The sequence below is a fragment of the Apodemus sylvaticus genome, chromosome 4, assembly GCF_947179515.1.
Source record: "Apodemus sylvaticus chromosome 4, mApoSyl1.1, whole genome shotgun sequence".
Lineage (NCBI taxonomy): Eukaryota > Metazoa > Chordata > Mammalia > Rodentia > Muridae > Apodemus > Apodemus sylvaticus.
In genome coordinates this window covers 78,657,518-78,679,109 of record NC_067475.1, presented here as the reverse complement: position 1 = coordinate 78,679,109, position 21,592 = coordinate 78,657,518, and the positions used below count along the sequence as shown (strand labels likewise).

The window sequence follows — 21,592 nt, the reverse complement described above, 5'->3', positions numbered from 1 at the left end:
TTAGTGGCACATTGCCAAATAGACAGCAAAATAACATTTGTAAATTATTATGGTGATTTCAGAAAATTCATAGGTAATTCTATCATATCAGATTATCATATTTTATAGTTACATAAATGTATATTTTACTAATGTATTTAATTTTCCAGTTTGTTCATAATGGTATAAACATAATGGTATATGTTAAAGGATTTTATGCCATGAAGCTAGTATTGACTTTCTTGTTTGTTTATTAGGGGTAGGGGTAGTTTTATCTTTGAACTTTGTCTTTGAACTTGCTGTCCCTTTCCAAGGATGACCTTAAACTTCTGATTGCCCTGCCTCTACCTTCCCCGTGCTGGGTATGGAATCCAGGACTTGATATGTATTTGGCAAGCACTCTATCAGCTGACCCATATCCTTTTTTACTTTCTTTACAGCTTCACTAGTTTGTTCTGGATTGTTACAGAGATTTGAACATGTAAACCACAAAACTACATTTAAAATGAATGTTGAATTTGCTTCTTTGAGCAGAAAGGCAACAGTTCTTAATTCTTTTTCTCTTTGTAACTATATTTTACATTAAATATACTATAGAAGGAAACAGAATAAGTCATACATAACACGGCACTCTTGGTTCTGGATAGAAACATCCCCCAAATGGAAAAATCCCATTCACAAGCCACATTACTTCAGACATTCAAAACATCGTGCCTGTTGTAGCTGACGTGGTGCGTGGTCATAATCTCAGTTCTTGGGAGGTTAAAGCAAAAGGGTCACAAGTTCATGGCCAATAATGAAACACTGTCCAAACAGTAACAGCAAAAACTCTGCAGTCCATAGTCTAGAACATTTGGTGCCAGAAATTTTGGGTGGGAACTGTTAGCTTTAAACTAACTTTCTTTCTTTCTTTCTTTCTTTCTTTCTTTCTTTCTTTCTTTCTTTCTTTCTTTCTATTTTAGATAGTATAATACTGATTGAATGAACCAACACATTTATTAAAAGTTTTTGGGAAAGCTCTCTTTTATCAAACACTTTAATATTTCTATATTCTTGAGCATAATTCATAGAAATTCTGCTAATTAAAAGTAAAATCAAATTTAATTCAAGTTTTGTTGTTGCTAAATTGAGTGGAAAAACTTGGTTTTTAGGATTCTGAATCTGTCATAAAAACCAGTAGAGCTTTATGTTTTTTATATGGAGAAAAAGCATATAACAGATCCACAAACACACTTAAAGTATAAAACATTTACATTATTAAAACAATTACGGGATAAGTTTTCTTCTTTTTCAGGATTAGAGGCCTGGATCTTTAGTCAGTCATACGATTTTTTTTGTTGTTGTTTTCCTGTTTATTGTTTTGATTTTTTGAGACAAGGTCTCACTAAACTTTTAGTCTCTTCCGGCCCTGGACTTGGAAGTTCTGCCTCAAAGCTCTCAGGTTGTGGCATTACATGCATGCACCATTTCATGTGGCCATGCTTTTGCCATTGCTGACAACAGTTGTACTCAGGGTCTTGCTCATGCCAGGCAACTGATGGACATAAGCTGCTATGCCAGTTATATGATTGATATATGACATCAAAACAGAGCTGTCAGTCCTAAGAAGACTGAATTAGCCGCGCAGTGGTGGCGCATGCCTGTAATCCCAGCACTCTGGGAGGCAAAAACATAAGGATTTCTGAGTTCGAGGCCAGCCTGGTCTACAGAGTGAGTTCCAGGACAGCCAGGGCAACACAGAGAAACCCTGTCTCGAAAAAACCAAATCCAAAAAAAAAAAAAAAAAAAAGAAGACTGAATTATTTGGGTCTGAGAGATGACAAAGTTAAGAGCTTTTTGTTTTTGCAGAGGACTCAGGTTGAATTCCAAGCACCCACATTGTGACTGGAGACCATTTGTAATTCCAGATCTAGTGGATCTGATACCCTATTCTGTCTTTCATCAGTACCTAGCTCGCAGCCATCTGTCATGGGGTCTGATGCTCTGTTCTGGTGTGTCTGAAGACAGAGATAATGTACTTATATACATTAAATATTTTTTTAAAAATGGTTGAACACTGAAGTCTACCAAAAGCTAGTAAAATAATTCTTTATTTTAATCAAATGGGTTTTGTTTAAAAATGTGGAAAATATATTCCTTTAAAATTGAATTTTTATGCCAGGCATAGTGATATTCTTTGTAATCTAGCATTCTGGAGGCTGAGGAAGGTGGGTTTTGAGCTTTATAGGCAGACCCTGTTTTACCTGGAGAGAGGAGAAACAGATTTAAAATAAGAAATTTATTTGTAGGTTGTATTTGGGTTTGGATATCAGTTGCAAAAGCTTATTGGTTGATTTATAGTGGTTTTCAGTTTATTTTTTGAGTGTGGATTTCTCTATGTAGACCTACCTGTCCTGGAACTTATTCTGTAGGTCAGGTTAGCCTTGAATTTACAAATTATGACCTGTCTCTGCCTCTAAAGTGTTGGGATTAAAGATGAGCACCACTGTGCAAAGATCAGTTTTAGCTATACAACAAGTTCAAGGCTAACTTGGGTTCCATGAGACTCTTTGTCAAAAACCAAGATACACATACACACATACACACAGAGGAGGGAAAGGAAAGAGGAAGGAGAAGGGTCTCTCTGAGCCAGCCTCAGACTTGAGACCCTCTTGTTTTAGCTCCTGAAGTGCTGTGGTTTAGGAGTGGGCCTCCAGGCACTGCTACAGCAGTGATTATAAGATTTTGATTTGTGCTGTAGTATTGTAGCTTACTCATATCTACAGAACAATGAAAGGAAATAGGACATCTTAAGTAAATTTACAATTAAATGATTTGTATGTATTTTAAAGACATTTTGATGTAACTGATACACATGTAAAACTGATATATATATATGTGTGTGTGTGTGTGTGTCTTTATAAATGATATGTGTGTGAGTGCTTGTCCTGCTGTCCTTATTGCTCCGTTCTTATGTTAATTTTTTTCTGATAAAATTTTGTTATGATCTATCCTGCAGGGAAAGAGATGCTGGTTGCAAGTTTTGGAAAACCCTGTTTTTTTATGGAACAGTGTTCTGTAAAAGTTTTGTAAGATCCCTTGGCAATAACACACTTGTGATGGACCCTAGGAATACTGCTATGTTAGGATTGGGTTCTGATTCCGAAGGATTTTCAAGAAAGAGTCCTTCTACCATCAATCCTGGCACTCTGGCCAGCAAGAGAGAAGCAGAAATAGAGGGTAACCCAGAAGAAGAGGATCCTCGCAAGCGGAACCGAGAGAGGGGCATAGAAGCAGGAAAAGAGGATGGTGTGACAGGTGCACAGCAACAGTTTTCAGTGAAAGAAACAAACTTTACAGAGGGAAATTTAAAATTGAAAATTGGCCTTCAGGCTAAGAGAACTAAAAAGCCTCCAAAGAACTTGGAGAACTATGTGTGTCGACCTGCCATAAAAACAACCATCAAGCACTCAAGGAAAGCACTTAAAAGTGGGAAGATGACAGATGAGAAGAGTGAGCACTGCCCTTCAAAATGGGTGAGTGAACTTTCCAGCCGAACAGTCGTTGTCAATACTTGGATTTCTCTACTAATGTTTATTAATATTAGATACATATTCCAGAAGTTTGACTCTAATCTTTAGTTGTTTCTAAATGGGCTATAAGGAATGCTAAAAGCATAGTAATAAATCTATGTCTACATTTTGAAATTACTCAGTGAGTGTGTGGGGAATACCATGTCCTGCACATGGAGGTCAGAGGACAACTTGGGTGTCAGTTCTCACCTTCTACCTTCACATGGGGATCCAACTCAGGGCAGGCTTTCAAGACAAGCACCTTTACCAGCTGAGCCATCTTACAGGTACATATGTGTATCTGTATTTTTATTTGTAAAATTATGATGTGTTAATAGGGGCATACTCAGATTGTTGTTCCTAATATGTCAGTCAAAAAAAACTTTGGAGATTTTTTTTGGAACTCTAGATTTTTGAATCTCGCCTTAATATTTCCAATAATGAAGGGATGAACATAATAACAGAAAAACTGAGGCTCAGAGATGGAAAGTTATCATAGCACCTTTCTTTTAACATGGTTAGAAGGATGTGATTCACTAGCATAATCAAAGCTTTTGTTAAATGAGTTTTTTTCTAAGACATTCATGTCGCTGTTTCTCATAAGGCACACTGCAAATCAACAGTCCTAGCTTCTCTAGAAACCAGTGCAGGATAGCCTCACTCAAAGCAACATACAAACAAAAAACCTAGCTGCCTCCTTGGTAGTGTGTAGGGTTATGGGGTCCTGCGTCTATTCTGTCACAGGCGTTGGGTTGTAGGGCAGCCTTGGGACATCGCTCTGGGGATAGGAAAGCAGTAGTACTGGCTGGCCTGGAGCTCTCCATATAAGTCAAGCTGGCCTCAAACTTAGAGATACACTTGCTTCTGCCTCCCAAATAATTGGGCTCAAGGTTTGCACTACTGTGGGACTGTGAAAAACAGCTTGGTTCCCAGTTGAGCTAAGGCTCAAACCCCACCCCATCCCCAGACCCTGAAGGAGGACACCAGGCCCCTGTCACTAGCTGTAGCCCTACATAGATTTGTAGACATTGGTCATGTAAGGCAACACCCCCCAAGCCCTTCCAACTTTAGAGGACATGACCTTAGGCTCAAGACAGTTCTCCATTTTAATGAGATACCTAAAGGCCTAGAGTCAATAAGTTTTCCTTCCCAGACATTCCTCCCTGCAAACAGTATTTAACCTCAGGCCCACCCTGAGAAGTGAGGTATGGTTTTACACCTCCAACATGACAATAAATGTCTGAAAACCATGGACTGCCTCTTTTCATTGGGATCCCCGTGGGGAGCTGTGGAGAAAGCCTTCACCTATAGAGTCGCCATCTAATCTCCCTTAGAAGGCCTCTCTGCACTACCAGCCACAGCAAACACCAAGCCCAAGCCAGCTGCCACCAAGCCAAGGGCTCTCCCGTGGGACCAGGTGGAGCCCCTCTCCCAACACACACACCCAGGTCTAGATCTAGGAGTCGGGTAGCAGCACTCCATTATCAGCTCTGAGGCTTCCAGAAGTGCCTGGACGCCCTAGAGCCTGAGAACTAAACAGCCCAAGCCTTGCCACAGGCTCGAGACCCCCAAGCCAGCTCCAGCTGTCCCATACCTCAGACAAAACCACACACAAGTGTAACATGTGCCTGTTGCCTACAAAAGCCAGAATTAATTGTTGGGTTTCCTGGAAAATTGAGGTGGCAGACAGTTATGAGCCTCATTGGTATTTTTTTAAATTTACATTTAGAGAGAGTGTGTGCGCATGTGCACACCACAGTATGCATGTGGATTGGTTGTTGGTTCTGGGGATTGAATTCTGGTTCTCAGGCTTGCTGGCAAATACTCTTTCCCCAAAAGTCATCTTGCCAACCCTTTTTGGTAGTTTAGTTTCCTTTATATTACTATCTAAAGTAGTTGATATATAATTTGCCATGTGTGTGGTTTTCAACTCATAAATTGTTTTGGGAGCTTGGATATAGTTCTGTAGCATGCATGAGACCAGTATGCAATCTTTAGCATTGGGTACAAACATTTTTAAATTATTTTTTATTCATAACTGCTCTTACTGATTAAGCCTGGGCTCACCTCAGACTTGCTGTATATACCAGACTCTCCTCAAACACAAGATCCTGCCTGTCCTTCTTGGTGCTGTGACTGTAGGCTTGGTAAGCGTGGATCTCTGTGCTTGTGGTGTCTGGATTTGATACATCATTTGAAAAACTTTCTTTTGTTTACTTACTCAATGGCAGTTTTATACATATATAGAATATATTATCACATCCATTCCAGCTCTGCCTTCCACTTCAGCACCTGTTCTTTCTACATTTATTTCTTCCCCTCCTTCTGGTTTCTTTGTGCATGTACCTATAAGTATAGATGTCCTTGCAGGCCAGAGGTGTAGGGAGTTACTCCCTGGAGCTGGAGTTAAAGGTGGTTGTGTCCACTCCCTTGTTAGTCCTGGGAACTGAACTTGGATATTCTGAAAGAGGAAGTATGTATTATTAACTGGTGCAACATTTCCCTATGATCCCCAACCCGTTTTAGGATACTGTGAGTAAGAGTGTTGGTGGTTGATATATAAGAAAGCTAATATACATACATATATATGTATGTATATTTGATTTAGTTTCCTGCCATTTTGCTTAAGTTGTCTAAGAGTTCTGATTGAAGCTTTAGGGATTCTTTGGTATATAGTCATTTAATCTTCAAAAAGAAATACTTTGACTTCGTCCTTTCCTATTTGCATCCCTTTTGTTTGCTTGTCTTACTGCTGTGATACTGCTAAGTAGTGGAGAAAGTGAACATCCTTGTCTTATTTCTAATTTTAGTGGAAATGCTATTGAAGTCCCCCCCCCCCTTTAATATAATGTTGGCTACTGTTTGCCATTTACAGATTTTACTAGGTTTAGAAATATTCCTTCTATTAAAAATTTCCCTCAGCCGGGCCGTGGTGACACACGCCTGTAATCCCAGCACTCTGGGAGGCAAAGGCAGAGTGCCTCAAGGCGGGTGGATTTCTGAGTTCGAGGCCAGACTGGTCTACAGAGTGAGTTCCAGGACAGCCAGGGCTATACAGAGAAACCCTGTCTCGAAAAAAACCAAATCCAAAAAAAAAATAAAATAAAATAAAAAAAATTTCCCTCTCCCTGCCCCCCCACCCCCACCCAGGGTCTCACTATGTAGTCCTGGCTAGCCTGAAACTCTGTGTAGGCTGCTGTTGAATTCACAGAATTCACCTGCCTCTGATTACTAAGTGCTGGGATTAAAGGCATATACCATAGTGCCCAACTCTTCAGAACTTTCACTGTGAAAAATTGTTGCATTTTGTCAGGTTTTTTTTTTTTTAAGATGGCTATGTGATTTCTACTCTTTTTTTTTTTTTTTAAAGAAGATTTATTTATTTTATTATATGTGAGTACACTGTAGCTGTCTTCAGACACTCCAGAAGAGGGCATCAGATCTCATTATGGATGGTTGTGAGCCACCATGTGGTTGCTGGGATTTGAACTCAGGACCTTCAGAAGAGCTGTCTGTGCTCTTAACCCACTGAGCCATCTCTCCAGCCTGCGATTTTTACTCTTGAATCAATTTATTGACTTACATATTGAATCCTCCCTCATCTATGGAATAAACCAAACTTGATCTTAGTAAATGACCTTTTTTCTTTTTAAATGCCAGAAGAGGACATAGGATTGTTCACCGAAGCTGGTAACAGGTAGTTGTGGCCACTTAAGGTGGGTGTTGAGCACTAGACACTAGTCCTTTGCAAGAGCAGTAGACACTCTTAACTGCTGAGCCAATCTTTCCAGCTAGTTCCCTCAGTAGTTTTGGAATAGTTTGAGAAGCATTGATGTTATATCTTTGAAGATCTGGTAAAATTTTATCAGTGAATACATTTGTGTCTTCCCTTTTTTAGCTGAGTGAGGGTTTTGGTGGTGGGTATGGTGAGACAGAGTTTCCTTGCGTAGCCATGGCTGCCTAGAACCTGCTCTGTAGACCAGGCTGTCCTCAAACTCAGATCTGCCAGTGCCTGCCTTCAGAGTGGGACCAAAGGCATATACCTCTACCTCCTTGCTGCTGAGAGAGTTTTAATTCCTGTTTTTATCTCACTGCTACAGATATGTTTGCATTTTTAAAATCTCATTAGTAGATGATAATGCATTTAATTAATTTCTTTTAGATTTCCCAATTAGTGGGATATGTTTTTAAGATAAGACCTAAAAGATATTCTGAATTTTTTTTCCTCCTTTTAGTTTTCTGAGACAGGGTTTCTCTGTATAGCCCTGGCTGTCCTGGAACTCACTCTGTAGACCAGGCTGGCCTTGAACTCAGAAATCTGCCTGCCTCTGCCTCCCAAGTGCTGGGATTAAATGTGTGCGCCACCACTGCCAGCTGGTATTCTGAATTTTATTGATATCTGTTGTAATTTTTTTCAGATCTGATTTAAATAACTTTGATCTTCTCTTGTTTGGTTAGTTTGATTTTAGGTTTTTCTATCTTGTTAGAACAAATTTTTCTCTCTCTTTTTTTTTTTTCCTTAAAGCACCAATTTTTGTTCCTATCTTTTTAAAATAAACAGTTTTTTGTTTTCATTTTTTTTACTACATATTGCTTTTGTTTGTTAGAATCCATTTTGTTAATTTATGCCCTAATCTTAATGATTTACATCTATCTATCTACTGTTCAGGGGTTTCACTTGTTTTTCTATTAACTAAGCCCTGAGGCATATCATTAAATTTTGCTGATTTCTCTATGGTGTTTGTATATTTGTTAAAGTAAATACTTAAAGCTCCAAACTTTCCCTTTACCACTGTTTTTCTCATACTGTCAAGAGTTGGTGTATTGTGGGGTTTTGCAATTTTTAATAAAAGTTTTTTCTTGATTTCTTGAAGGACCTGTTAATTATTTCAATAGTTTGTTGTTTAATCTCTGTAAGTTTGTGTCTGCTCTAGGACTTCTCTTTCTCTCTTGTGCTGTGTGCTTCTGTTTTAGAGAAAGTTCTGTTGGCTCCGAGAAGAAAGTGTTGTGAAAAGAACATGAATGGGACTCTCTACAGGCAGGCGTCTGCTGGGACCATTGATTTAGGGCATCATTTAACTCAGATGGCTCTCTGCTTATGTTTTGTTGGGAACACCTGTCAGTTGGTGAGAATTGGGTATTCAGGTTACCCAGGGCTGTTGTGCTCGGTGAGCCTGTGACTTCACATGTACTATCGTTTGTTTTATGAAACTGGGTGCACCTGGGTTTGCAGTGTATTTGTTTAGAATCTTACTGTCCCTTTTGATGGAATGGTCTCTTAATCAGTCTGTTTGTCTGACACCTGCTTCATTTCCAGGTCTACTTGCCTGGAACACCTTTTCCATCTTTCCACAGGAGGTAGTGTCCCTCTTTTGTGGTAATATATATTTTTTAGAGCAGTTGACAGTCTACCCATCTCTTTCTTTTGATTGGGGAGTTGAAAACATTAATCTTCAGAGATACTGAAAAGTGTGTGTTAGTCCCTGTCATTTGGTTGATTTTGTATTGTTTGGTCTTTTTTCTTCTTCCTTCATGCTGAACTGTTATACTAGCACAGTTCTTTCCTGTGGCTTCATGGTTGGATTTGTTTTTCTTTCTAGTCTAAAGGATTCCTGTAGAGCTTTCTTGGTTTTTGTTTGTTTGTTTGTTTTTTGTTTTTTTTCAATGTTTTTATTTTTCCTTCCAGATATGATAGGTAGTTTTGCTGAGTATAGTAATAGTTCGGTTGGCAGTAGTCTTTCAGAACTTTAGAACATCTGTGCAGGTCTCCAGCGTTTAAAGGCTTCAGCTCACTAGTCAGAATGGGGGTGGCGTGTGTGCCCTGGTGTTTCTTCCTTGCTGCTCTTTTCTGCATATTTATTGCTTTAGTTGTAACATATAAAAGGAGGTGCTTTTCTGGGGTGTTTAGTGTCCTGAACGCCTCCTGAATCTGGATTGACATCTCTCCCTAACTCTGGGAAATATTTGTTCTCAATTTTTAAAAACTGTTTTTCATGCCTTTAGAAGCAGCAGCTTTTCCTGTACCTGTTACCCATAGGTGTGGCCCTCTCAGCATGTCACATGTCTCACACTCCCTCTTCTCCCTGTCCCATCCATTCTCCATGCTCTTTGAGATTCTCTGTCCTCTCCTTGATCCATTCTACCGCTGAGACTTTGCACAGAGCATTTTATTTGACTTACTATGTTTTTCTTATGTAATTCCACATGAGTACGACTTTGAGCAAAAGTTCCAAACAGTACTAGAAGACATTGACATTTAGGCTTTAAAATGCTGCGTATTAGAATTACTTATACCACATTTAAACATAAATTGACTTGAGTTGTAGAAACTGTAAGAGACAAAAACTTTTCTATTGTCTATAATTTTAAAAACTGCATAGATCTAAACAGGATTGGCTGTACCAGAGTATCCCCTTTCACAGCATCCCTTTTTACTTCATATGCAGTTGTTACAGGATTTAGTTGTTAAAGCACTACAAGGAAACTACAAGGGGAAGTGTGTTCTCTGCAGCCTCAGTGTTGTGTGTGGTTCTGGGGGAACGGGAAGCTTGCTAAGCCCTTTTCTGCCATCTGCTTTGGACCCTTGCACTCCTTCCTTCTAGTCCAGTGTATATAGAAAAAATTCGGTTCACTCTTTATTTTTGCTTTTGTGTGTGTGTGTGTGTATGTGTGTGTGTTGGGGGAATAGCTTTCCCATTAAAACAAGATAGAAACTTCTGAATACCATCTTCAACAAAATTGCTAAATTTTATTGGGCAGGGGTTTAGATTATAAACAGATAAATAAAAACCAAAGTAGGGAACATAGTACCTTTTCCTTTTGAACTCTTTTGCTTATGATTGAGCAATTATGACAGGAATTACTAAACAAGTAGGAAATTTCTAAAGTATACTTAATAGTAACCTTGGGGTTTTTCGTCCCAGCATTGAGAATTAAACTACCCAAACTTAAGAAGCAAATTTAAGTTTATTAAATTGAGAGACTAGAAAGATAGCTCACTGGTTAAGTGACCAGTGACTCTGCTCTTGCAGAGGACCAAGGTTGGTTCTCATTACCACATGGCAGCTCACAATCATCTGCCCTCTGTGGGCATCCCACACACATCAATTTATACACACACAAATACTCATATAGATAAAATACATAAAATTTTAATTAAAAATATTACTAAGTAACTGCATTTCAAAAAATGTTAAAATACAAATTGTTATAACAAAGGAAGGGAATGTGGAAGGAAGGCAAGTATAGACTTAAATGTTCCCTTACCCTCCTGTGCTTAAGTCTCGGCTTCTGTTGTACATGTTTCTGCTTTGAACTACACTGTAAGAGTCTATTTATTTTTCTCTTAAGGTGACTTTTCAGTTTTTACATTTTCTTGTCAGCATTCTTCCTCTTCCTCTTTGTCCAGAACAAGTTATTCGTTGGTCCTGGGTTTGGTCAAACGCCTATTCGCTAGTGTATAGGATGTTGCCCATGGAATATTTGTTTGGTTTCCTAGTTCATTTTTCTCGGCTTTTAACAGCTGATACAAAAAGTTTTATATTATCTATCATTTTAAAAAGTGCATAAATCTTCACAGGCTTGGCTGTACTAGAGTGCAGTCCTTCCTGCTCTTAGATTGTGGAGTGGGTAGGGTGTCTGTCTGTGCCCTAATTGTCATCTGCTTCCTTGTGTACATAATGAGGTCTGAGGACATGGAAGGCATAGCTTGAGAATTGAGCCTAAAAAATCGTTTATTTTAACTCAGTAATTCACATGCTGGTTTTTATAGTTTTCTAAACATATCTCTCATTTCATTTTAATGACTTGTAAATCATACCAGAGCTGCTCACATACAGATTACTAGTAAGTGCAGATTACTAATTAATTCTGAATTACAGCTGCATGGAATTAAATGAAGATTTCTGAGGGAAAGTCCAGAATTAAATACTTGTATGATAACAAAGCCTAGAAGTGTGTGTGTGTGTGTTTAGGGGGTGCATGTGTAGGGCTATCAGAGGATAACATTGTGGAGTCAGTTCTTTCCTTGAATCTTTATGAGAATTCTACAAATAGAACTTGGGTCATTAGCAAGTTGCTGAGCCAGTTTGCCCACCTGAAACCTGGGACCTTCTGTGGAATATGACATGTAGAGAGTCATGGCTGAATATATAATTAAACAGAAGTTGTTTCCTGTGTGACCACTAGTCACTTTAACGTCTCAGGTTTTCTAGGGCTTATGGAGTCCCTGTGAGTAAGAGATGTATTAGGAAGGTTATCAGTGCCACAGACAGACATGCAGCAAGGCAGTATTCAGGCTCAAAATGGAGAATCCCTTCTTTTGGATTTCAAAAGGGAGAGAGAGGTTCTCCACACACACATATGCTTGTATGGAGGTGGAGAGATAGCTCAGTAGTTTTTGTTGCTTTTCCAGAGAACCTAAGTTTGGCTCCTAGCATCCGTTTTTTGATGCCTTGTAACTGCCTGTAGCCAGTTCCATGGCACCTGACTTCCTCCTCTGGCCTCACAGGACCTGTACCCATTTGTATAAACTAATACATACATAATACACATAAATAAAAATAAAAGGTTTGTTTTTTTTTTGTTTTTTTTTTTGTTTTTTTTTTTTGAGTAATATGTGCTTGTAGTAATCAGGCTGACTCTGATTCCTGTGCAAAAGGCAAAAGATTCTTTCTCAAAATCTACATTGTGAGGAAGGAATGTGTGAGCTCAGAATGTGGGGAAAGTAGGAAGGAAGGCTCCTTTAATATGTGTTTATTATAAGGGTCACGATACCAGTCACCTCTGAGAACTTGAAGTCTACTAGTCTGTAGACAAAATCAGATACTACGAGGATGGAGAGAGAAAGAGGGTCCTGCAATTGAGCATGGCCCGAGTGGTCCTGACCCCAAACCTAACAGGCAGAAAGGGTACCTTAGTTACTGTTCTGTTGCTGTGAAGTGAGACTATGACCAAGGAAACTCACAAAAGAAAGCAGGGGCTTTCTTTTAATTTAATTGGGGGCTGCTTACATTTTCAGAGGCTTAGTTAATTATCATCATGGCAGGGAGCACAGCAGCAGCTAGACGAAAGTCATGTGAAGTAGGTGAGAGCTATATCCTCATTTGCAGGCAGAGAAGCAGAGAGAGAGACTGGATCTGGTATGGGTTTTTGAAACCTCAAAATTAATGTTCAGTGACACATACATCATCCAATAAGACAACACCTCCTAATCTTTCTCAAACAGTGCCACTCCCTGATAACTAAGCTTTCAAATATATGTGTCAATGGGGGCCATTTTTATTTCAAACCACCACATAGGGATTTATAGAGGAACATGCCAAAAGACTAGATTAAACCAGAAATGTGTACTTGAGGTCATTTTTTTGTTGAGAATAGTTATAAAATGGAATGTATGGCTAGATAGATGGTTTTCAAGTTAAAATATCTTACTGCTTTACCAGAAAACTGGAGTTCAGATTCCAGAACCCACATCAGGATCCAAGGAATCTGAAATTCACGTCTGGCCTTTGTGGGTATCTGCACACAAATTATTAAAAAGAAATAAATAAATAAAGCCAAGTATGGAGACAAAACCATTATTCTAGGAATATCTCAAGTTTCAGGCCAGCCTGGATTACACATATATATATACATAAATTCATACACACCCTGTCTCAGCATACCACTAAAAAGTGTATATGACAGGGGTGAGGAGTAATCTTAAATTTCTTTAAGTTATATTGCAAGAAAAACTTGCTGTAGAAGTTACTAATATATAATAATTTATATATTGTTTTTGACATTCTTATATTGTAGTATTTTCTGAAGAAATTAAATTTCCTTTGCTAGCTTTGGATTGCTTTTTTTTATAGACTGGGTTAGAAAAGTACATTATAAAGCAATGGCACTTTGTCTAAAGTCACTTGTGAGTTGAGCGCCATCTCCTGACACCTACATAAAGGTAGAAAACTGCACAAAATTGCTCTCTGGCCTGCACAAATGCACACATTCCTTTGAACTTGACGGTCCTGGATAGATGCTCTTCTGAATCACATACCCAGCTCTACTCTTTTTTCTTAACTTGCCAAATTCATTTGGTTCTGAATGTAATTAACATAGTTACTTACTTATCAATATCTCTAACAATATTTCAGAAATATTTTCTTCCTTTGTGTGTGTGTGTGTGTGTGTGTGTTTGTGTGTTTGCTTACGCATGCTTACCTGAGCATACTCATCAAGGTCAAAAGTTGATGAGTGTGGTCTTCTATTGTTCTCAACCTTCTCTTGCTCTAACTGGAACTGGAACTTACAGCAAGTCCCCAGGATTACCTGTCTGCCTCCTGTGCGCAGTTACAGATGTACATCTAGATTTACATAAGTGTTGAAATCTGAATTTAGGTCTTGATGTTTATACAATAAACTTTCCATTCTCTGAACTCTCTCCCAAGTCGTCGTCTTTTTTGTTTTGTGAAACCTAGCCTCACTCAGAAAAAGACATAAAATATATTAAATGCACTAGAAGTGGTGGCACATGCCTTTAATCTCAGCACTCAGGTGGCAGAGGTGTGTTCTTAGAATTTAAGGACAACAAAGCCAGTTCCAGGTCACACTGGCTACACTGTGAGACCTTGCCTCAAAAAACAAAACAAAAGTTAGCCAAAGAAGGTAGTTCATTGTTTGGCTCTTTCAGAAAACCCATGTTTAATTCCTCATACTCACATGTCAGCTCACAACTTTCTGTGTGTCTACTTTTGAGGATCTGACTTGCTCTTTTGATGTCCACTGGCCACAACTGGTATTGTTGTACACAGACATTCATGTAGCTAAAACACACACACACACACACACACACACACACCAATAAAATAATGTATTTTGTTCATTTATTTATCTTTTTATTTAGTAAATCAGGGTCTAGAGTGGCTCCATGTAGTCCTGGCTGTCCTGGTGATTGTTATGTAGACCAGGCTGACTTCAAACTCAGAGATTTTCCTGCTTGTGCCTCCTGAGTGCTGGGGTTAAAGGCATGTACTACCACACCTAACACTAAAATAATTGTCTAAAGAAATCAAATGCAATGCCAAACAGTGGTGGAGCACTTTTAATCTCAGAACTTGGGAGGCAGACACAGGTGCTTCTCACAGTTTGAGGACATCCTGGTCTACAGAGTGGGTTCCAGGACTGCTTGAGTGGCACAGAGATACCCTGTCAGTAGGTTACTTCCTTCTCCCTCCTACATAGAAACAAATAAGTACATACATACATGCATACTTCCTTCTCCCTCCAAAGAAACAAGTACATACATACGTTCATACATACGTACGTACATGCATACATACATACACACATACATACTTATATATATACATATACAAAATAACGGTATTCTCAATCACATTTTAAAATACTTATTAATTTTCTTTTTTTAGTTTTTTTTTGTGATTAATTATACATGTATTCAATTTCACTTACTCGTTTGGATTGTTCCAAAGTTCTGTTATTAAAATTGATGATGCAGGGCTCAACTGGTGAAGGCACTTTTGGTGCTAAGCATGTCAACCTGAGTTCAAACATTGGAGACCATGTAGTAAAAGGAGAGAACCAATTTCTTTAAGTTGTCCTTCCACAGACATAGACACAGTAAGTAAATAAATAATGTGAAAACATCCCACATTCATGTCATTAGTCAGAAGTAAGTTAAAGAGTATTATTTTACTATGGCAAAAAAGCATGAAGATATATCTAAATAAGTATATAGATTTTTATGATTGATAATCAGCAAAGAAAATATCTTAAGCCAGAAGTCTTGATAAATGCCTGTAATTCCATGGGAATTACAAAGGCAGAGAACACTGAGGACTTGAGGCCAGCCTGACTGTAGAGTTGGGGCCTTGTCTCAATTAAGAAAAAGAAACAGTATTGATAGCATTTGATATAGCAGTAAAGGAACTAAAAAAAGTGACATTAGTATACTTTGTTTTTGTTTTATACTCATTGTCTGTCTGTCTGTCTGTCTGTCTGTATGTATGTATGTATGTATGTTATCTGTGCTCTAGTATGTGGGTGGAGGTCTGAAAAAAACTAGTTGTGTTGATTGCCTTTTTCTACTTTGTTATTTGTCTAGGGATTAAAGGTCAGGTTGTCAAGCTTAATGTCAAGTACATTTACATCTCTCCAGTTTGATTTTCTTTTGTTGTTGTGTTGATTTGGTTTTTTCAGATGTTCTCACTGTCTAGCTCAATCTAGCCTTGAACTCACTTTATACCTCCTTCTGAACCCAAACTCACAGTGGTACTCCTGGCTCAGCCTCCCAAGTGTTGAGGTTATAGACATGTACCATCATGCTCCACTTACCACTAATTCTTAAAAGTATTTTCCTGATGCTGGAAAGACAGCTCAGTGTTGGAAATGCTTGCTGCTCTTGCAGAGAGCCTTAGTTTGTTTCCCAGCACCTACATTGGGTGGCTCACAACCGCTTGTAACTCATGCTCTGGGGAATCTTCTGCCTTCTTTGAGTACTTGGACATGAGTAATGTGTGTGGGCATGTGAGAGCGCCCTGCCCATGCACACACACACACACACAAAAATTCAACAAATATTTTGCTGTATATATATGCATATAATATATAGTTAATTAATTAGTTAGATTATAATGTGTAGTTAAAGGTTTGCTTTCTCTGAAACATTTTTCTTATTCAAATTTTAGGATTCTTCAAAATTGTTCAAGAAAGCAGGTGATGCTAAAGCCATCGAATGCCAATCTGAAGAAAGCATCCATCTTCATTCACAGGGGGAAAGTAATCCTTTGTCTAAGAAGCTTTCTCCAGTACAGTCACAAATGGCAGATTACATTACTGCAGCACCATCTCTTATTGGCAGTCGGGATCCTGATATAAAGGACAGAGCATTACTTAATGGAGGAACTAGCGTAACAGAAAAGTTGGCACAGCTCATTGCTACCTGTCCTCCTTCCAAGTCTTCCAAGGCAAAACCGAAGAAGTTAGGAACTGGCACTACAGTCGGATTGGTTAGCAAGGACTTGATCAGGAAACCAGGTGTTGGCACTATAGCTGGAATAATTCATAAAGACTTAATTAAAAAGCCAGCTCTTAGCACAGCAGTTGGGTTGGTAACTAAAGATCCAGGGAAAAAACCTATGTTCAATGCAGCAGTAAGCCTGATCAATAAGGACTCTGTGAAAAAATTGGGAACTGGCACTACAGCGGTATTCATTAATAAAGACTTAGGCAAAAAGCCAGGGACTATCACTACAGTAGGACTGCTGAGCAAAGATTCAGGAAAGAAGCTAGGAATTGGTATTGTTCCAGGCTTAGTGAATAAAGAGTCTGGCAAGAAATTAGGACTTGGCACCGTAGTTGGACTGGTTAATAAAGAGTTGGGAAAGAAACTGAGTTCTACAGTTGGCCTAGTGGCCAAGGATGTTACAAAGAAGATTGTAGCAAGCTCAGCAATGGGATTGGTTAATAAGGACATTGGAAAGAAATTATTAAGTTGTCCTATGGCAGGACAACTGGGCAGTAAAGATGCCTTAAACCTTAAATCTGAAGCACTGCTCCCCACTCAGGAACAACTTAAGGTTTCCTGTAGTGCAAACATAAGTAATCATGAAAGTCAAGAACTTCCTGAGTCTCTGAAAGACAGTGCTACTGGCAAAACTTTTGAGAAGAGTGTTATGCGGCATAGTAAAGAAAGCATGTTGGAAAAATTTTCAGTCCGAAAAGAAATTACTAATTTGGAGAAAGAAATGTTTAATGAAGGAACATGTATTCAGCAAGACAATTTCTCATCTGGTGAAAGAGGAGCCTTTGAAACCTCAAAGCATGAAAAGCAGCCTCCTGTGTATTGCACTTCTCCTGACTTTCAAATAGGAGGTGCCTCGGATGCATCTACAGCTAAATCTCCCTTCAGTGCAGTAGGAGAAAGCAATCTTCCTTCCTCGTCACCTACTGTATCTATTAATCCTTTAACCAGAAGTCCCCCTGAAACTTCTTCACAGTTGGTTCCAAACCCATTACTTTTAAATTCTACAGCAGAACAAATGGAAGAAATTTCTGAATCTATTGGAAAGAACCAGTTTACTGCTGAAAGTACCCACTTGAATGTTGGTCATAGGTCATTAGGTCATAGCATAAGTATTGAGTGTAAAGGAATTGATAAAGAACTAAATGAATCAAAAAATACACATCTAGATATTCCTAGAATAAGTTCTTCCTTGGGAAAAAAGCCAAGTTTGGCTTCTGACTCTGGTATTCATACAATTACTCCTTCCGTTGTTAATTTTACTAGTTTATTTAGTAACAAACCTTTTTTAAAGCTTGGTGCAGTAACTGCACCAGACAAACACTGCCAGGTTGCTGAAGGCCTAAGTACTAGTTTCCAGTCCAAACCATTAAAAAAAAGAAAAGGAAGAAAACCTCGGTGGACTAAAGTGGTGGCAAGAAGCACATGCCGGTCTCCAAAAGGACTAGACTTAGAAAGATCAGAGCTTTTTAAGAATGTTTCATGTAGCTCACTATCAAATAGTTCTGAGCCAGCGAAGTTTATGAAAACTATCGGAGCGTCGTCTTTTGTCGATCATGACTTCCTTAAACGCCGATTGCCAAAGTTGAGTAAGTCTTCAGCTCCGTCTCTTGCTCTTTTAACTGACAGTGAGAAACCATCTCATAAGTCTTTTATTACTCACAAACTGTCCTCCAGTATGTGTGTCACTAGTGACCTTTTGTCAGATATTTATAAGCCCAAAAGAGGAAGACCTAAATCCAAGGAGATGCCTCAGCTGGAGGGGCCACCTAAGCGGACTTTAAAAATACCTGCCTCTAAAGTGTTTTCTTTACAGTCTAAAGAAGAACAAGAACCCCCAATTTTACAACCAGAAATTGAAATTCCTTCCTTCAAACAAAGTCTGTCTGTATCTCCTTTTCCAAAAAAGAGAGGCAGGCCTAAGAGGCAAATGCGGTCTGCAGTGAAGACGAAGCCCCCCGTACTGTCAGTGGCTCCATTTGTGGCCACTGACAGTCCAAGTAAGCTAGAGTCTGAAAGTGAGAACCATAGGAGCAGCAGTGACTTCTTTGAGAGTGAGGATCAGCTTCAGGATACAGATGACTTAGATGACAGCCACAGGCAAAGTGTCTGTAGTATGAGTGACCTTGAGATGGAACCAGATAAAAAAATTAGCAAGCGAAACAATGGACAATTAATGAAAACAATTATCCGCAAAATAAATAAAATGAAGACTTTAAAGAGAAAAAAACTGTTGAATCAGATTCTTTCAAGTTCTGTAGAATCAAGTAATAAAGGGAAAGTACAGTCCAAACTTCATAATACAGTATCAAGTCTTGCTGCCACATTTGGCTCTAAATTGGGGCAACAAATAAATGTCAGCAAGAAAGGAACCATTTACATAGGGAAGAGAAGGGGGCGAAAACCAAAAACTGTCTTAAATGGCCTTCTTTCTGGTAACCCTGCCAGCCTTGCTGTCCTTGAACAAACAGCTCAGCAGGCGGCTGGGTCAGCATTAGGACAGATCCTCCCCCCTTTACTGCCTTCACCTGTGAGTAGCTCTGAGATCCTTCCATCACCCATCTGCTCTCAGTCTTCTGGGACGAGCGGGGGTCAGAGCCCTGTTAGTAGTGACGCAGGCTTTGTTGAACCTAGTTCAGTGCCATATTTGCATGTGCACTCAAGACAGGGTAGTATGATTCAGACTCTTGCAATGAAGAAAGCTTCCAAGGGCAGGAGGCGGCTCTCTCCTCCTACTTTGTTGCCAAATTCTCCTTCTCATTTGAGTGAACTCACATCCCTGAAAGAAGCCACTCCTTCCCCAGTTAGTGAGTCTCACAGTGACGAGACCATTCCCAGTGACAGTGGCATTGGGACAGATAATAATAGCACATCAGACAGGGCAGAGAAGTTTTGTGGTCAGAAAAAGAGGAGACATTCTTTTGAGCACATTTCCCTGATTCCCCCTGAAACTTCTACCGTCCTAAACAGTCTTAAAGAAAAACACAAACACAAATGTAAGCGCAGGAGTCACGATTACCTCAGCTATGACAAGATGAAAAGACAGAAGCGAAAACGGAAAAAGAAATATCCCCAGCTTCGAAATAGGCAGGATCCAGACTTCATCGCAGAACTAGAGGAGCTAATAAGTCGTCTAAGTGAAATTCGGATCACCCATCGAAGCCATCATTTTATTCCCAGAGACCTCCTGCCAACTATTTTTCGAATCAACTTTAATAGTTTCTATACACATCCTTCTTTTCCCTTAGACCCTTTGCACTATATTCGGAAGCCTGACTTAAAAAAGAAAAGAGGGAGGCCCCCTAAGATGAGGGAGGCAATGGCAGAAATGCCCTTTATGCACAGCCTTAGTTTTCCTTTATCTAGTACTGGGTTTTATCCTTCTTACGGCATGCCTTACTCTCCTTCACCCCTTACAGCTGCTCCAATAGGGTTAGGGTATTATGGAAGGTATCCCCCCACTCTCTACCCACCACCTCCATCTCCTTCCTTCACCACTCCACTGCCGCCTCCCTCCTACATGCATGCTGGTCATTTATTGCTCAATCCTACCAAATATCATAAGAAAAAGCATAAGCTCCTTAGACAGGAGGCTTTTCTTACAACCAGCAGGACCCCTCTCCTTTCCATGAGCACCTACCCCAGCGTCCCTCCTGAGATGGCTTATGGTTGGATGGTGGAGCACAAACACAGACACCGTCACAAACACAGAGAGCACCGTTCTGAGCAGCCCCAGGTTTCCATGGATAGTGGCTCTTCCAGGTCGGTCTTGGAGTCTTTGAAACGTTACCGATTTGGTAAGGATGCTGTTGGAGATCGATACAAGCATAAGGAAAAGCACAGGTGTCACATGTCCTGCCCTCATCTCTCTCCTTCAAAGAGCTTAATAAACAGAGAAGAGCAGTGGGTCTCTCGAGAGCCTTCAGAATCAAGTTCTTTAGCTTTGGGATTGCAATCACCTTTACAAATTGACTGCTCGGAAAGTTCTCCAAGTTTGTCCCTTGGAGGATTTACTCCCAATTCTGAGCCAGCCAGCAGTGATGAACATATGAACCTTTTTACAAGTGCAATAGGCAGCTGCAGAGTTTCAAACCCTAACTCCAGTTGCCGGAAGAAATTAACTGACAGCCCTGGACTCTTTCCTGTACAAGATCCTGCACTAAATCGGCCTCACAGAAAGGAACCATTGCCTTCCAGTGAAAGGGCAATACAGTCGTTGGCAGGTAAGAGGGTTATTTTGTTGTCTAGTATTGGTGTTACAATAATAAATTATTTTCCCACTGGTTTCGGGTTCATGTATTGACCTTTTTAATAAGTTTACACTTTATTAATTTTTGCTTTTATAAGTGTATTTGAAATCTCCAAATTTTTATTTTACTTGGATTTAAGAAGTAAGGTAAGTAATATATTTGTATTAATGTCTGTCTGTCTGTCTATCTGTATCTTATCTGTCTACTTACCTACCTACCTATTTTTTTAGGTATCATTTAAAAACAAAAACAAAAAAAAAACTTTGGAAACAAGAAAAATGCTCCAACTTCCTTATACAAAAGTTTGTGCTTGGTTGCTTCAGTGAGAACTGGCTCATAGTGCTGGTTAGCTATAGCTAGTGTATGCTCGCTGAGTCATTACAGATGCTTCTGTTTACGCAAAATTCCCACGTCTCGAAGATTTAACCATTGAACACTTTTCAGGACTAAGACTCAAACATTCAGAGAAGCGTCATGCCTCAGAGTACTGTTAGGTATCTTCGTAAGTTATTTCAGTTAGACAAAAAAGGGCATGAAACATAATAATTCCTTTGTTGCTCCTAGAAAAATGTCTTTTGACAATAGAGAAGGTGGGGATAGAACTAAAATCAGGGCTTATTCAAATAAAGGATATTTCTAACTTATTCCTAGTAATGGCTAGGCTCTTTAAAGACTAGTATTTTAACTTTGAAGTGTGATGCTGTGTCTGGTTTCCCAGAGATAACTCAGGCAAGAGTGTTAGAGTTGAGTGCGACCGTGTGCTCACCACAGTGAGCAAAGAGTTGTTC

At 39.3% G+C, this 21,592-nt stretch overlaps 1 protein-coding gene across 3 annotated transcripts in view; it reads left to right on the top strand.

Annotated features, from left to right (window-relative positions):
- The window catches only part of Ash1l (ASH1 like histone lysine methyltransferase), a 116,046-nt gene that overhangs the window by 13,439 nt on the left and 81,015 nt on the right, over nucleotides 1-21,592 (top strand). For all 3 annotated transcript variants that reach the window (XM_052180088.1, XM_052180087.1, XM_052180086.1), the window contains exons 2-3: nucleotides 2,978-3,494; nucleotides 16,220-20,777. In XM_052180088.1, the coding sequence (XP_052036048.1) occupies nucleotides 3,078-3,494; nucleotides 16,220-20,777 (4,975 nt within the window). In that variant the 5' untranslated portion in view covers nucleotides 2,978-3,077. The remainder of the gene's footprint in view (nucleotides 1-2,977; nucleotides 3,495-16,219; nucleotides 20,778-21,592) is intronic.